We start from the raw sequence: 17740 nt of genomic DNA, 5'->3' as shown, positions 1-17740 counted from the left end.
GCCCTCATGGCCAAGAAGGCCAGTGGTCTCCTGGTGTGTAGCAAGAAGAATGTGGCCAGCAGTTCGTGAGAGGTTCTTCTTCTCCTTGACTCTGCCTCAGTAAGGACACACATGGAATACTGGGCTCCAGTACCAGCTCTGGGATCCCCAGTACAATAGATGCAGGGAACTATTGGAGAGAGTTCAGCAGAGGTTGTGAAGATGCTGAGGGGCCTGGAGCACCTCTGGGAGGAGGAAAGTCTGAGACCCCCCTGGGGCTGTTTAGCCTGGAGAAGAGCAGCCTCAGAGGGGATCTCCTCAATGCTGTTCAATACCTAAAGTGTGAGGAGCAAGATGCTGGAATCAGACATTTGCCAGTGGTTCTCGGCGACAGAATAAGGGGCACTGGGCACAAACTGGAACCCAAGATGTTCCATCTGACCAGGAGGAATAACTTGTTTGGTGTGAAGGTGCTGGAGACCTGAATCAGGCTGCCCAGAGAGGTTGTGGAGCCTCCTTCTCTGGAGAGATTCCAAACCCACCTGGACATTGTGATCCTGGGCAGGCTGCTGTGGGTGCCTCTGCTTTAGCAGCAGGGTTGGACTGGATGATCTCCAGAGGTCCCTTCCAACGCCCATCATGCTGTGCAATTCTGTGCAACTGCGGAGATGCCATTTCATAAGCCTTTGGACAGGCTGACAGGGTTCTCCGGGCCCGCGCTGCGGGGACACGGAGGGACAGATGAAACAAATTACCGGGCTGCAGCCCTGCCTCCCTCGCTTCCTCCCGGCTGCGCCCCGAGGCTCTCCCTGTCCTGGGGAGCAGACACATGGCAGCTCGGCACGGCCCCGGCATCGCCCGGGGAGAGAGGTGTCTCCTTGCAAGGAAAACACCGCGGGGCAGGTGCTGGGAACGGAGCCCTTCGGAATTAGCAGCCGGGAGGGATTTGCTCTCGCTCCGCTTACCGATCGGGGCGAGCGAAAATCCTGCCCGGTTGAGACGGTGAAACACCCTGGGCTGGAGAGCGCTGAAGAATGCCAAAAGCGTGAGCAAGGAGTTAACGTGCAGCTTAGAAACATGCTGCGGGGAGAAGTGGAGGGGAAGCAAACAACCCCCCAAAATAGATTCCTCTCCGAGTCTCCCGTCAAGCCGAGGAATCCGCTGATGTAAACACGGGAATGGGGACCGGCCACATGAAACAAAGCTCTGCTGTCAGTGGCACCTGGGGATGGCGAGATGGAAGCAATTGCTCTTTAACGAAGATATTGTTGTGCGGCTGAGGCTTCGGGCCGAGCAGCAATCTCCGCTGCCTGGGAAAAGCGGGGATTGAGTTTCAGAGGAGGAACTCCCCCCGTTTTGAAGGCAAAGCTCAGCTGGTGTTATCTGCTTAATGTGTTGCACGCCATTTGCAGCATAAACATTTCCAGTTCGTTTTAATTTCGTATCGGAGGAGAATAATAAAGACAGTGGGTTATTGGTCACAGCTGCCTGAATGTGGCGAGGGGGAACTTGAGGAACGGTTCTGTCAGGGAGACAGAGCCAGAGCTGAGTGTTTTTTCTCTTGCCAGCAGTTAAATCGGGGGGGATTTTTATTAAAAATATTCCTATAATTAAAATCCATATTCCCCAAAGCCTGCAGAGGAGCTGGAGATGAACCAAACCAGCACGTTTGCATTCAGATGTTGGAGGGTTGTGGTGATGCCACGCTGCTTTCTGTTGGTTAGTGGACAAATAAACTCCAAAAAGAAGGTAGTTTTGTTCTGGGATTGTTTGTTGGTGTTTTGTGGTTTTAACTAAAATCCTCCATTTTAGGATGCATGTAGCTTTGAAATGTGCAGTGATCAATACAGCTGAAAAGGAGAGCCCTCTCCAGGAAACATTACATTTGGTTATAGAAATTCTTTTAGTTATGGGCCAGGTGCCTGGTGTGTCCTCTCTGAGAGGGAGAAAGGAGGTTTTCCTCCACACACGTGGAGCTGGAACAGCCACTGCCTGGCTTTTCAGCTGCTGTCCATCAGCATGATGGATCATCCTTCCCTCCTCTCACTTCCCAAACCCCAGCCTCAGCTGGAGCAGAGAATTTTCCCAAGATGAAGAAAATACCCCAGCACAGAGCAGGTCCAGCAACCACCCAGAGCTGATTCTTTCCTCTGCAAAGAGTAGGTCCAACAACCACCCAGAGCTGATTCTTTCCTCTGCAAGTAGCAGACCCAGCTACCACCCAGAGCTGATTCTTTCCTCTGCAAAGAGCAGACCCAGCAGCCACCCAGAGCTGATCCTTTCCTCTGCAAGTAGCAGACCCAGCTACCACCCAGAGCTGATTCTTTCCTCTGCAAAGAGCAGACCCAACAACCACCCAGAGCTGATCCTTTCCTCTGCAAGTAGCAGACCCAGCAACCACCCAGAGCTGATCCTTTCCTCTGCAAGTAGCAGACCCAGCAACCACCCAGAGCTGATCCTTTTCTCTGCAAAGAGCAGGTCCAACAGCCACCCAGAGCTGATCCTTTCCTCTGCTGCTTTTTCCCCCCCCCTCCCTTCTTTTGCTTGGAGTTTTGTCCAGTAATAAACAACTGCTTCAATCTGCTGCACTGATCAAAAGGAACGTTTTAATCAGTCCCAGGCAAAATATCATGCTATTATGTTATCACTGGAGCAAATCATCAAAAATACAAAACAACAATATTGCTTTAATACACTCCAGATCAGGAATGTCTTGAAGAAACTTGCCTTCCTTGCAGGTGTGTCCTATTTTAAGGAAAAAAGGGGGGAAAAAAAAAAAAGGAAGAAGCTGAATTAAAGTGAGGGGGCTGGGGTGAGTGAGGCTGTCAGGGCCAAAACGCTGAGATCAAAACTGACCAAGGCCAATTACTGCAAATAAACCTCTCAAAAGGCTTCCCCCTGCCCCAGGGGCTGTATAGAATCACTGAAACACAGAGACCCAAAATAGTAGGGTTTGGAAAGGGCCTCTGATGATCATCTAGTTCAACCTTCCTTGCTGAAGCAAAGTCACCCACAGCAGGTTGCCCAAGATTACACTCTCCAGGCACGTTTGGAATGTCCCCACAGAAGGAGACTCCACAACCTCTCTGGGCAGCCTGGGCCAGGGCTCCAGCACCCTCACAGAAAAGTTCCTCATCTTCAGATGGAAACTCCTAGGTTCCAGTTTGTCCCTTGTCCTGTCACTGGACAACACTGAAAAGAGTCTGGACTCATCTTCATGCCCCCTGCCCTTTAGCTATTGATCAGCATTGAGGCTGCTCTTCTTCAGGCTCAATAGCCCCAGGGTTCTCAGCCTGTCATCATCAGGGAAATGCTCCAGGCCCCACAGCATCTCTGTAGCCTCCTCTGAACTCTCTCCATTAGTTCCCTGTCTCTTTTGAACGGGGGAGCCGAGAACTGGACTCAGTACTTCAGGTTTATCCTCACTGGAGCAGAGGAGAGAAGCAGGAGAACCTGCCTTGACCTGCTGGTCACACTTTTTGTATTGCCTCCCAGGAGACTATTTGCCTTCTTGGCCATGAGACATTGCTGGCTTGTGGGGAGCTCATTATCCATCCAGACTCTCAGATCCCTCTCCACAGAGCTGCTGCCCAGCAGGTCAGTCCCTAACCAATGTTTGGATTATTATTTGTTTTCTTTCATGTATACTAATAAATGATCTGGAAAATCATTCATCTCTGTTTTCACCTGCTGTGAGCCAAATCCATGGGGAGAGCTGTGGGAGCACCAACCTGGTCCCTTCTGCCTTCAGGTTGTGACTCTAGATGGGTGAGGATGGATGATTTTCCCATCAGAAGCCTGAGCAAGGTCTGGACCAGCTGCAAGGTGATGGAAGGCATCAGCAAGTCCAGGAGCATCCCTGCCCCACAGTCCTGATGCATGATGGCTAGCAGAGATACTTGACATCTCCTCTGAAAAGCTCTGGCTTGAGCAGAGCTGGATCTCATTTCCATCCTCTGTTCTGTGTCCAGGAGACCTACCCAGCAAAATTCCTCTTTTTATAGCCCATGGCTCCAGCTGCATGAATGATACTCAAAACCAATTTAAGAAGAAGTGATCTTTTGGTCATTTGGGATGCTCAACTTTGCCAGACCTGGCAACCACCCTCCTCTGATCAGCAGTTAAGGGGATGTGTTCTCAGATGAACCTTTCACATGCATTGGATTGAAGAACTTCTGATCCTCTACAGGGTCTTCAAAGCAGTGAGACAAGCCAGGCCAGGGAGAGAGGGCCACACTGGCAGCTATGGCTTCTAAACCCACCCAAACCTGTTTGACAAAAGCCCATCTCAAGAAGTGGGAACATCAGCTTGGGAAGGAGGGATGACAACAGGGATGAAGCATCTGGACCTAGCCAGGTCCATAGGAACTCTTCCCTGTCCTCTCCTTGACATCCTTTGCCTCAAGAGATTCTCTTCTGTAACCCCAACACCCAGCAGGGCAAGTGTCAGTGCTTTCAGAGCACAAAGGCTCCCAAGCTTTGTTTCAGCTGGGAAATGAAGTTTGGGGCTTTGCCTGAGTTTGTCTTGGTTTTATCTCCCAAATCTTCAGGCAACAGAGTTAAATTTCTTCTACCAGTCTAAATCCTCCAATTCTGGTAGTGCCGAGGAGCAAAGCAAAGGGGGCTGATGTTATCCCTTGGAGCAGCCCAGATAGAGACATTATCTTGCTTTTATGAAAGCCAAAGGCCAAATTCATATTTATTTGAGCTGCAGCAGAGCCTGGCTCATATCCTGGACATTACAACATCTTGTTTCAATCTCTATTCTTATTTGCAATATTGATAACGTCAGAAGAAATACGATACAGGAAATGGCTTTATCAACTTGGATTAGTTTTACAGCAAGGCTTTAAGTGGAGATAAGAGAAGAACCCAGCAAAGAGCTGGAGCTGAAGGAGATGTTGGTAAACAGAGACCTGTGGTACCTGCACGTCCTGAGCAGGGCAGCTGGATGGTCAGCAGGGATTTTTCGCTCTGTAGAAGAAAAAAATCCTGGGGGGAATCAATGTCTTTTCATTGAATCCCATGAGATCTCCCTTGGCTCACTTGAAGGTGCCTTTGTTAGAGGGAAGTTTTGCCTTGGAGTGGCCCCATAGCTTTGGGGCATGCAGAAGACTCCAGAGCTGCCAGCCTTCCCTGAGTTCACATCATCTGATGTTAACTCTTCCATTTCACACTGTATTAATATATGAGGGTGGTGAGAGCCTGGTACAGGTTGCCCAGGGAGGTGGTGGAAGCCTCATCCCTGGAGGGTTTTGCAGCCAGGCTGGATGTGGCTCTGAGCAACCTGATGTAGAGTGAGGGGTCCCTGCCCATGGCAGGGGAGTTGGAACTAGAGGATCCTTGAGGTCCCTTCCAACCCTAACAATTCTCTGGTTCTATACTATGAACAGTTTAGCAGTTGGAATGTTGTTCTGTCAGAATTTATGCTCTTTGGGGTTTTTTAAGCTCAAAATGGCAGTTTGCTTGGAGGACATTGTGGTTACTGGTTGAGGATAAACCAGCCCAGCCTCCTGGATCGCTCCAGTTTGTGCTGGTATTGAAGACACCCATAACACACAATCCCACCCTCAAAACTGAGCAGGTTGCCTTAAACACACCATTCCTTCTCTGCAATGCATTGGGCATCCCATCAAAAGGAGAATCTCCAAGGCATTTAAAGGCATGTCTGATGGAGGATGATGGCTATGGGCACCGAGTGCTTGGGGAGAGGTGTGCACAGGCAGGGCAGCATCCGACCATGCAAACCATGGTCCTTTCCATGCAAGAGTGCCACATAGTGAACATCCTCTGCCAAACCTGAATCAAAAGGTTTCTGGCTGCAGGTCCATGGTGAAGAGATGTTGCAGCTCCCTTTGATGGACCAGCACCTGGAGCAGAGAGCAGCATCCACCCCTGAAGCATCATCTGAGTAATAGCAAGAGTAAGGCTAAGTAACCACAGGAGTCCATTACTCTTCCTTTTGGAATCAAGGCCCCGTTTTATTTGCAGGCCTGACTGGAAGCAGATGGACCTGTCAGGGCTGGCTCAGGCAGGTGAGCCCAGCGGGGTGGATGAGCTGCTAAGTGTTCCCAGCTGCTGGGCAGGGCCCGGAGGAAATTGTTGGAGCTGGGACCCAGCTCTGGGCTGAGACCTGGAGCTAGTGCCAAGAAGGAAAAAGTGAATTTCTCCAAAGAGCCATTTTCTCAAAACCTGACAGGGAGAGGCTTTGAAAAGAAGACAAAATACCTGAAAACCTCTTTGGTGCATCTAATATATCTTTCAGGCACCAGAGAGCTAAAAGCCATCCCAACTCTCTGCTCCCATCTCTGGTTTTATTCAGGACCTGCCTCCTTAGACAGCAAATCTTACTTTTCCTGGGGGCTCTTGCTTATCACTGCTGTTTTCCTGTCCAGAAAGGGCTTCGATTTTACTGGCTGGTTTGTGTCACTTGATTTACAGGCTTGAGGGCTGCTGCACCAAACCTGCACTACTTCTCGTACTTAATTGCCATGATAAAGTCAAAACTTGGTCCTTTAGGTACAGCACTCCGGGAGGAAGTGGCTTGATGTATGGAAGCAGAGGGTAGGTCCTTCGTGTGGATGTCACCAAAGGGACACAGCAGAGAAATGAGTTAATAAATAACCATGAAATGCAGGAGCTACACAACTCGGTCAGAGCAGAGCTCAGTCAATCATGAGCAGCTTGCAGTGCAGTACACAACATCTGCAAAAGTCCTTGCAGCTGGTAGAATTCCCAACAGCCTGGACTGCTGCTCCCAGGCTGTCCAGCACGGGCTGTGACTCCACCAGGCCGGGGGGCTGCAATCTGCACAGGCACAGCCGAGCATGGAAAGGGCTGCCCGGAGCCTGCACCCTAAAATCCAAATCAGGGGGGCAAAGAAAAGATGATTAACAAGCCACAGGCTTTAATTCACGTTGCCAGGAAGGTGGTGTTTCCTTTCCTTTGCAAAACTACTTGATCAAATATAACTGTTTGTGTTTTAAAAGCTGGTTTTCCAGCACTCTGTGGCTGCAGCATCCGAGCACCGAGGCTTGCTGAGCCAGCAGGGATGGGGCTGTGGCAGAGGCCAGGAGACACTCTGGCTGCCCACCACGGCTCCAGTGCCTCCAAGTGACATGAGGATAAATAAATCTGTGACCTACATTTGGGGTAGGACTGCAGTATCACCTGTGGTGCTACAGAGTGATGCCCCATGGAGCACAGCCCGTGCAGGAGCCAGGGGACACATCCAGAAGAAACCCAGGGGCTGGGAGAGCTGCTGTGGCACCGGTGGTACTGAAGGGATGCTTTCAGATGCTGTGCCTCTTATGTAGCTTTCTGAGCCAGGTTTTAAGGCTCCTGCTGCGTTTTGTGTATGCTGGGAGACCCACAGACACCCAAAATGAAGAGGAAAGGACACGTAACCGCCGTGGGGTCGTCTGTTTCCAATCCTCTGTGTTTACATATTAATGTGCAATACAAATTTGTAAACATGAGCATTTGAAACCTTTGTAGGAACCGACTCAGGGCCTTTTCCCTTTCTGCTGCTTTATTGGAACCTCATGTCCCCGTCTCCCCGCTCCGGCCCCAGCCACACATGGACATGGTTGTGATACTGGAAGTCTTTCAAATGTTCTGGGTGCTTATTTGTTCTGCTCGATTTTGCTATCCAATCCTCGTTTGCTTTGCATAATTGTGATACAAATTATCATCTAATTACAGCCCCAGCCTCAGCAGATCAAATGTAAACCCAGAGCACTTCAGTCAGGGAAAGCTACCTCTGATGCTCCCCGCTGTGAGTTTGGCTTCTCTGATGTACTAAATTTGGGTGAAACTGGAGAGGAAACTGCACACTGATTAGAAACATTATTTCAGGGGAATTTTTGTCTCCTTGGTTTTTCAATCAGCCTCCCAGTGTCTGAGCACTGAGCCCATCCCCTGTCCCCAGCAGCACCCTTGGTACAGCCAGTTTGACTTGCTATAAATAGGCTCAGGCATTCCGGAGTAGCTTCAAACTCCTGTCAGGAAAAGGAAAGTTTGCTCAGTGAGTTCAATCTTTCAAGGAACCCTTGAGTCTTTTCTCCCTGTTCCCATTTAAAACCCAGCACCCTAATACTGGGTTTAGGTTTGTATTCACCACCCCCCACCACCCCCATGCCCAAAGAATGATGACACTTCCACGATTGCCACTGGTTTCCAAACAAAGTGAGGGGGAGGAATGACCAAGAAGTGTGTAACTGATTTGTGTTTCCAGGTGCTTGAAATATGGACCTCGATTCAGCCAGTTTCATATTAAATACCTAATGATTTATTATGCTGACCTGCTCTCAGGTGTAAGTCATCTCCCACTCACCTCCCGCCAGCCGCCGTGCTGCAAAGCATCCCAGGAAGGCAACGTGAAGGTTATCTGCTGCTCTGGGGCTAATTGTTCTCACATAAGCAAAAGCATCTATGTCATAGTGAGATTTACACAGCTGAATCACCTCTAGGTGGGTGCAAAATACTCCTGTGCCAAGATGGCTGGGAGCTATGGCTGGGAGCTTTAGCTGGGTCTGAGGTGGCCACGGGGACATCAGGGCAGAGAGCTACAACTACATGAAAATACTACCAACAGTTTTCCCACTCCTTAAATGGTTGTGAAAGGTTAAAATCAGGAGAGAAAGACAGAGAGAAATAGAAATTAACCTCAGATAAACCCAGATCTGACAGTGGTATTTGTAGGGCAGTCTCACCCACGCTGATGAGCACTGCATTCAGCTTGGTGCTAGCACCCAAGGGACATCGATTCCGGTGTCACACATCCCTTGCAAGGACCAGGCCACACCTTGAGTCCTGTGTCCAGTTCCGGGCCCCTCAGTTCAGGAAAGATGTTGAGTTGCTGGAAGGTGTCCAGAGAAGGACAACAAAGCTGGGGAGGGGTTTGGAGCACAGCCCTGTGAGAGGGGAGGCTGAGGGAGCTGGGGTTGCTTAGCCTGGAGAAGAGGAGGCTCAGGGGAGACCTTCTTGCTCTCTCCAACTCCCTGAAGGGAGGTTGTAGCCAGGTGGGGGTTGGTCTCTTCTCCCAGGCAAGCAGCACCAGAACAAGAGGACACAGTCTGAAGTTGTGCCAAGGGAGGTTTAGGCTGGATGTTAGGAAGAAGTTCTTCACAGAAAGAGAGATTGGCCATTGGGATGTGCTGCCCAGGGAGGTGGTGGAGTCACCATCCCTGGAGGTGTTTAGGAAGAGACTGGATGAGGCACTTGGTGCCATGGTTGAGTTGATTAGATGGTGTTGGGTGATAGGTTGGACTCAATCTCAAAGGTCTTTTCCAGCCTGGTTAATTCTGTGTTCTATTCTGTAATTCTGTTTTCCATGTGGCTGTGATCAGGGAGGGTGGTAAAAAGCCCACAGGTTGCTACAGGATCAGACACATCAAAACCCAACCCAATTCCATCAGCTGGAATTAGCTGAGCATGGCTGCTGGAGCACGTCACCCTAGTGCTGGGTTTGTAGTTCCATGCTGAAAGACACCCAGTGAGCCCAGCAGCTCTGGGAGGCTCCGTGCTCCTGCGTAAGCGTGCTCTGAGTAGAAGTGAGGTGGGTCCAAGTAGTAGGTGGCTGAAGTAGATGGAATTTATCTGATCTGAACTTAAATATTTATCTCTGTGAAACTGCCTGGATTGCAAACATCTATTGTGGTGGTGATCAGGCACATTTGTTACTAGACAAACACTGATTTCTTGGATCAGCAGCTCAGGGCCAGCACCAGCAGCTCCAGACTCTCTTATGCAACAACGGATATTTGGAAAATTGGAAGTTACCCACTGCATCCACCCACGAGTCCAGGGCTGAGCTGGAAGAGCCTTCCAGCCCCTAAAAGTATAACCACATGTGGGGGCTGGAGCTTGGTCACTCAGCCTGCAAGGAGCAGAGATCTGCAGCGTGGTTCAGAGCCTCTCCCGGCACCCACGGGAACCTGGCCACCACCCACTCACGGGGCACAGCTTGGAAAGAAAGGACTCCTGGATGAAAAAGGATTGGGTTTGGGGTGGGAGGTGTGTTTTGTTTTGTTTTAATTGAAATAGTGGAAAAAAAACTGCTAAGAAACAGCATGAGAAAGTTCATCTTTACAGTTGCACAGGCGATTTAGCAAGGCAAGCAGGGCCCACCCTTTCCTACTGGTATCACTGGGGGCTCTGTGAACAACCAGAGCAGGCAAATGAGGGAAACTGATGCCTTTTAGCAAAGCCTCACAAAACTAAACCCGTGGCTTTTAGTTACTTTAGCAGGTTTTTGTATCACTTGTTCTGTTCTTAATTTGTTGTCTGTTATGGAGGAGGACATAAGCTAAACTCTGACATCAGTTTTGATCCTTAAACCTGGCCTTAATCCCTATATTATGCTTGTAAACACAGAATTCTCTTATCTCAACCCCAAAATGCAGCTGGTCTCAGTCAAGCCTTATTTTCAAAACTCTGTTATATATCAGCTCATGAATTTGGCTTCAGGTAAGGGCTGAGCATAGATCAGATAATCAAACCTGTGCCCAGACTGATGGTGAGCTCTGCCGTGCCCTTAGAGCTAGAGATTACTTACAGGAGTAAAAAGAATATCCACAGGTTACAATAAAACAAAGAAGGAGGAGTTGAAAATCTCATGTTTGGGGGCCTGTGGAGTTATAACTCTCCAGAAAGGATCTGCCTTCTCCATGGGACTGAGCCAGGAGCATCCCTGCCCCTTCCCATGGGCACAGGGTGGCCCACACCATCCCAAGTGGGTCTTCTGTGCCCCCTGAGCTTAAAGCACTGGGCAGGAAGAATGTGTTGCAGGGTTCCTGGAGGTGTCACCCCACACAGCTCCCTGAGGTGTATCCCCCAGCATGAATTCATCTCGCAGTGAGGGAGATGCATGAATCTCCACCCTCTATTCCTTCCCACCACGCTGCCAGGACTGGCGCCACTCTGCACTACTATCTACTAGAGATCTCCAGAAGCAAGAGCATGGAAAGGAGAGTTCTTGAGGCACCCTTGCATCAGGCTCTACTTTCTCATCCCCACCAGGCAGCAACACATCCATCTTTCATCCTGTGTTTCTTTACCTTGGCAAGAAGATGCTTAGATTTACATCCCTTCTCTGATGACCACCGAGTCAAGGTCCTGGAGAGCAAGGCACTTTCATGTCATTAATTAGGACCCATGAAGGCCAAGGAAACACGAGAACAAGCTCGAGCTCTTGGCTGAATATGTCTCCTTTGCTGACTCAAGGTCTTGAATAGTCCCTTTGAAATGAGTAGAAGACTCAGATGGGTTGAGCAGAAGCTCCCTGGGGCTTTGAGCTGACTAAAGGCAAGCTGCAGACTTTCAGGACAGCATGTTGGTAGCAATGCGCTCGCCCACGGTCCCTCTCCAGAGTGCAAATGTTCCAAAGGTGACTCTGTACTTTGCTCTTAACCTACAACCACCACAGAAAGAATACCAAAAGGTATCCTCTCAGACCCTCCACCCTCCTGCCAACACCACACATTGGCCCACCAAAAACAAACCCCAACCAAACGGAAGTTCAAGCCCTCAGCGTCCCACTTGTGTATGATGCAATATTTCATGGTCAATACCTAGGAAGCCCTTGGGTATGAGGGAAAGGCTATAGAAAGGTCCCAGGATCCCACTACAGGCACTGGTTAAGTGTTGGGTGCCAGGCAGAGTGGTTACATCTGCCATCTCTCAAGGAAGCAGGGATGCTGTCACTCACTTTGCAGTGGCTCGCTGCATTCATCAGTCTGGATGGCACAGAGAAGTTGTAGCCGTAGAAGCCATATGGAGGATGTAAAGAACAATTAAGTGCTTCCCGAGCAATGGGACTTGATGGGAAAATGTTTCCAGATGCAGGTAATCCATACAGCATTTGACTGGCAGAGTTGAAGTCTTCTGCTTTAGCATTTTTCAGGTTGGTTATGCCAAGGGAAGAGAGTTTTGGTACCTCCACCATCAAGGGAGGGAAAAGATGTGGGTTGGTGCCTCCTAGCTTTTCGTGGCTTGGGAAGAGGAGAGGTTGTTGTCTCAGGAGGCTTGTAGGGCAAATCTTGTAGTAGAGGGGCAGGCTGAGGTTGTGTAGGTAGGTCTCGGGGCACGACACACCGAGGTTGCTCGCTGACAAGTGAAATGTAGGAGGTGAGCACGGTGGAGAGAGCAGGGGGTTGAGAGGAGAGGGTGTCCCACCGCTGGAGGTCACCGGTGAAGAACTGGAGCTCCCACCTGAAAATAAAACCAGAAATGGTCCGGGCTGGGCTAGCTGATAGTCACAGCAGGGAACCCTGGGAGGACTCCCGCTCCCACTCCACATCTCCCGGCAGCCAGTGTCCATCCAAGCACAAACTTTCTCCGAAGATCAGTTCCTGCAAAACGGGAAGATCTGTCCATACATTAGTTGCTGCCATTACTTGGCACTTGCCTGAGAACACCACTCACAGAGGTTTAGAGCTGGCATAATTGTGAGGTTCATCTCCGCAGGTACAGATACCTGCCGGGGCTGTGCCTTGCAGCACGACCGATAACCTTCGCCATTCACCACTTTAGGTTCCCTATTTTTGTGCAAATTACGGGCAGCTTCCCCCCCTTGCATCTAAGAACAAAAACAAGTATTCAGGCCGGTGGAGAAGTTGGGTTTTTTTCCGTACCTTCCTGCTCACAGGAATTGCTTCATTTTACTTGGCAATTTGAAACATGCCCTGGAACACTGGAGGTGTCTCCAGGAGCTGTAAATGCATGTGGCATTTTAACCTTCTCCCAGCTGAAAGGGAATCAATGAGCACTTTCAGAATTCGGTAGGGAAGCCACCGCGGCTCGCTTCACGTCTGAGCACTGCCAGGGCTGCTGTGTTTAACATCCCCTGCTCAGCAGCGGCTCCTCGACCCTCTAGAGCAACATTTTAGAGCGAGAACGACGAGTCAGCAGCTGATACTCGGCAGAATGATGCTCGAGAGCCATTAAACAGATGTCGGTGTCCTTTAACACCGTCTAAGAGCTGCACTTCTTGGGTGCATCTTCTGCTGCAGTTCATTACTGCATTTTTCCAAAGCGTGTTTTCCCTCTCCCCAGCTTTACCTCCATTCCTTACCCAAATCACTGGGAAAAGACAGGAGGGAAAGCTGGACCGATTGTGCAGTGTGTTTTCCCTCTCTTTACCTTTAATTCCAAGCGATGGAACATGATCTAGTCAGGCTTTGCATCCAAGCAGCAACACAGAATCGATTGTATAATGCTGGATCACACCTCAGAAACCCACCGAGACTTTGGACACGGTGCAGATCGATTCTGCAAACCCCAGAGTATCTCGCAGGTTGGGTAGCACACAGGCTGCATCGAGCTGCAGCCATCCAGGAACATTTGAGGACTTGGAGGTCTCACCCTTCCACACTGATGTCAGCAGCTGTTTCAGTCCTGACATCAGCAGGAGCAGGGCAGGGACGTGGTCCTGTCCCGGTGTACCCATCCTGACGCCCTCCCAGGACTCAGGGACTTTCTGGTCGTGTACAATGATGTGATGGAGATGACATTTACGAGTGCGCGGCAGCGAATAATCCCTACAGAGCCGGCTGTAGCAGAGCAAGGGGGGCGGTTGGTATTTACTAAAGGTATCCAAAACAATGAGTTTGGGAACAGGGATCACAGCGGGAAGGACAGAGCAGCTCCAAGAGCAGATTCTTTCTGCCTTTTCTATTAGGCTTTAAAATCCCAATTTATGGCAAATTCTTTCTTTCTTCAACATACTTCTTTTAATTTACCTTCTGGCTTGGGGGCTTTGAGATTTCTGCTTCTCGGTTTCTCCTCGCAAACACAATTTTATTATTAGTGGAACTGGAGACTTTGTTGCATTTACAACAATTCGGGAAATTAACTCTGAATAAAAAAAATGCCAATTACATTAAGACTAGCAAAAAACCCACCCCCAAAATCCAGGGGAGCCCTAATATTTTAGCATCTGCACGACAATCAAGGCAGTTGCTGTTGTCTCATTCCCTGCCGCAGCCCATCCATCAGCTCCTCTCCCTGATCCTCTGAAAAACTTATTCCAAAAGCATAAAACCTTTCCTAAATTAGAGTTATTGTTATTATTGATGATGATGATGATGATAATACCGGGTTCCTTTTTCCAACCCGATAAATCTCTTGATTTCCCCCTACTCTGATTTTGACACCTGGATTTTTTTGCTGGGATTTTATCAGCGTTTCCCTTTCGGAAAGAGGAATGCTTAGGAGTGTCCTTGTACTTCGAAGCGTCCCGAACGCAAATGAGGGTTAAACTGGGGACTTTCAATCCAAACCGGAGCGCTCCAGCCTGCAAATAGTCTGTTAACTTATTTTTTTCCCCTCCAACGCTCTGAGCACTCAGCTTTCAAATAACACTTGGGAAAGCGGAGGAGGTTTTTTGCTCTGAGAAAGGACTGCAAAACAGCGGCGGGCACTTGCCAGGCAGAGGGAGATTTTTTTCCCCTGATGAACCTTTCCCCTTTCCCTATATTTCCGCAGAAATAACGGGCTGTGGGACTGCTGCATCCTAACGAGCGGAGGATTCTATTTTCTCTTGCATCGCCCGCGTTCTCAGAGCAGCATCCGCTGCAGAAGACGGCGGCCGTCACCTTTATCCCGTTTCCAGCCGGTATTCACAAACGGGTTGGAAACGATTAGTGTAACGGGATCAAAGCCGTCACAACCCGGCTCTGAATTAGCCTCCTACACGCTCTGCTATTTGTTTTCGGCCCGTCTAATTCTGATTTCTGCCGGCCGATGGGGGTAGACCGCGCTGCTCCCCTCCCCGGGGCGAGTCCTCTCCTCCTCAAATCGATTTTAACATGAATTTTGGCCGAAAACACGCGGAATTGGCTTCCCAAGAGGTTGCGCTGGCCGCTGGTTCCCTGTCTGGACCCACCTCGTTATCTGAAGGGTTTAAGACCCCACGATGCGCTCCCGCGGAGATCTCCGGCCGCGGTCCCGAGACCGCGGGGTGGGACGGGGGAGAAGAAAGGCGGCAAACAAGACTTACCCTGGCTGTCAGCGCCGAAAGCCTTGAAGTCCAAGGAGATGGGGGGCCGCCACGGGTATGTCTCCAGGAGTCCGTCCAGGACCCCCCTGCGAGGGCAAGACCGGGCTGAGCAACCGTGGCGGGCCGGAGCGCGGCGGGGCGGGTGGAAGGGCGGCCCCGGCCCTTACCTGTTCCTCCCGGGATCCCGAAAACCTTTGGCGAACGGATTCCTGTCGATCTTCAGCTTCGTGATCTGGGGAAGTAAGAGAAAAGGGCCGTTGAGGAGCAGGACGGACATTGAATTGATCCCGGTGCCGCCGGGGCGCTCCGTGCCTCCAGCCGGTCCCTGGTACCGTCGGATCTCTCCATTGCCCTCCTCCTGTTTCCAGTACCGCCGGGGCTCTCCATCCGCTCAGATCACGATACCATCAAGGCTTTCCATGCCCCCCGACCTGCCCCCCGGTACCATCGGTGCTTTCCGATAGGCACCGATAGGGCTCTCCCTCTCCCCGGTCTCTGGTACCATCGGGGACCTACACTACCACCCCCGAGCTGTTCTCTGGTACCTGCTGGTTTTGGTAGGCCGTGACGGTGGTGAACTCTGTCTCTTGGAAGGAGAAGGTCTGCACCCCCTCGGCCGGCAGCGACTGGATCTGCGCTAGATCGAAGCGAGAGTCCTGGGCGATAACGTGGACGCGGGGCTTGTACTTGTGCATGGATTGCAGGATGATCTGGGAGAGGTGGAGAGCAGGCTGAGCCCCTTCGAAATGGAGAAGGGCACGGGAAAAAGCCCACCATGGTGGGTTTCTTTTCCACGGGTGGGACCCAGCCCTCATCTCACGTCGCTCAAACATAAGAGGAACTGGTTCTCTGCGTTGTCCAGCCGCGGTGATGCTCTGCCCCCTCCCCAGTTCCCTCCCGGCGGGGCTGCCCCACACCTACGTGTCCCTTGTCGTCCATCTCGTTGTTGGTGAGCTTCACCCGGTCAAAGCTGATGATTTGCCTCATCCAGGTCTCTCCCGAGCAGGGGGAGTCGGGGTGGATGTAGAGCCGTGGGGTGATACAGGAGTGGTCCGTGTTCCCCGCCACCATCCACTGCGAGCTGTGATAGACGTACCTGGCCCGGGCCGGGCCCACGCACACCTATAGACTCTATAGATACATGCAAGCCCGGCAGTCCCCCCTCACTACGTATCTGTGCATCCCCCATTCCACCAACATGCACTCAATGGGACTGAGCAGACCCCAAGCAGTCTGCAGAGAGGAATCCTGAGCGAGTAGGGGTGTTTATGGCGGTATGAGGGTGCCCCTCGGTCCCTCCTTTCCCGTACCTGTATCTTTTGGAGTCTACCGGGACAACGTCGATAGCAATATAATATTGCTTCAGCGGCTCCAGCCCCTTTACCTTCACCCTGACCGACGGGAACATCCTCCTGCGGGCAGAGGGGAAGGTCCTGAGCAAGAGCTGCCACTTCAACGGCGAAAAAAGGGGGTGAAAAATTAGGTAGGCATGGAGGAAAAAAAATTTTGAACTCGATAAAAATAGAGAAAGAAAGTGGACAAAGGAAAATACTCCAACCAAGCCATAAAGAGGGGGGAGGGAAGGAAAAATAAGAAAAACAAAAAGAAAAAGAAAAAGGAGGGGGGAGGGGAGTAAGGGGGGAGAAGAGGAAAAATAGAAGAAAAAAAAAGATAAATTTAAGGGGAAAAATAGAAATAAGAAAGCGAAGAAAATTAAGAGACAATAAAAGGGGAAAAAAAAAAAAACAAAGAACACACAACGAAAAAGAGACAACAGAATAATGAACGGAGGGGGTGAAGTCAGGACCGGAGCCGGGAAGAGGGGCGGCAGGGAGACCGGTACCTGCCGGCCTTGGTGATGATCATCTCGGTGCCGATCTCATGGAACCTCCTCCAGAGCTCAGAGCCCTGCAGCTCCACCTGCACCCCGGCCCCCGCCTCCCGGCTCTCGACACCAGCCTTGGGCCGCTTCTCTGCGGGGAAGAGAAACGGGGAGAGGCGGCTCATGAGGCTGCCGGGGGCTGGGGGTGTCCTCACCCCGCCGCCGTCCCGGGGGTCCCCTTCCGGGCGTCGCCGCCGCTACCAACCCGTCTCCGGGGCTCCGCGGCTCTGCCGGCAGCCGGCCCCAGGCTCCTCGTCTTGAGCATCCGGCACCTTCCTTTTGGCCGAACGTCCCACCAAGGCTTCTACTGAGAAGGCGTGAGCCCGGGAGCTGAGCGCCATCCCCCCCGGGCCGGGGGTCCCCCCGGGGCTCAGGCCGCCGGGGGCTCCATCCCGGCCGGGACCCAGCGAGCCTCGCCCGGCCGCCGCCCGGCTCCCGTCGGGGGGCAGCGGCCACGGCGAGATCCTTCTGCATCCAACTGAGTCAATAGACGGCTGCAGCCTCCACTGTTTGTTTTGGAAACTGGTGGGAGCGTAAGAAACGTTGAGTGACATTTCATAGGAGTACCGGGGGGGTTGAGGGGAGGGAGGGCAGAGCGGGAGGTGGGGGTGGGGGGGGGGGGTGGAGGGAAGAGCGGAGGAAGAGGAGCCGGCCCCGTCTAGGATCAATAAAGGAGTTACTGTTCTCCATTAAATTGTAAAACTCAAAGAAATTTGACATAATTGCACACTAGGGGCCACTTTTCCAACAAAAGTGCAAATAACGTTTAACCAGAACCAGCACAAAAAGAAAAGAAGAAAAAGGGGGGAAAGGGTGTAGAAAATAGAAAAGAAAAGAAAAAAAGGGGGGGGGGGGGGGGGGGGGGGGGAGAAAGTGAA

The 17740-nt window shown here is 51.2% G+C and overlaps 1 protein-coding gene across 3 annotated transcripts; it reads right to left on the bottom strand.

Annotated features, from left to right (window-relative positions):
* Positions 1–10053: 10053 nt before the first annotated feature.
* TBX22 (T-box transcription factor 22) lies at positions 10054–17328 on the bottom strand. Of its 3 annotated transcripts, none has more exons than XM_068157494.1 (8): positions 17068–17328; positions 16824–16953; positions 16291–16392; positions 15902–16076; positions 15526–15690; positions 15148–15212; positions 14981–15066; positions 10054–12192 (listed from the first exon to the last, which is right to left on the bottom strand). In XM_068157494.1, the coding sequence occupies exons 1-8, from the start codon at positions 17201–17203 to the stop codon at positions 11606–11608; spliced, it is 1446 nt and encodes a 481-aa protein (XP_068013595.1). In that variant the 5' UTR covers positions 17204–17328; the 3' UTR covers positions 10054–11605. The 3 variants fall into 3 exon arrangements, with proteins under 3 accessions (XP_068013595.1, XP_068013596.1, XP_068013597.1); XM_068157495.1 differs by having other exon boundaries at positions 15902–16061; XM_068157496.1 differs by lacking the exon at positions 14981–15066 and having other exon boundaries at positions 11789–12192.
* Between the last annotated feature and the right edge of the window lie 412 nt (positions 17329–17740).

This window comes from Melanerpes formicivorus, unplaced genomic scaffold (genome assembly GCF_026170545.1).
Source record: "Melanerpes formicivorus ecotype bairdi unplaced genomic scaffold, bMelFor1.0.p_v2 SCAF_37, whole genome shotgun sequence".
Lineage (NCBI taxonomy): Eukaryota > Metazoa > Chordata > Aves > Piciformes > Picidae > Melanerpes > Melanerpes formicivorus.
Note: the sequence above shows the minus strand (reverse complement) of the source record. Positions and strands in the feature narration are given on the sequence as shown.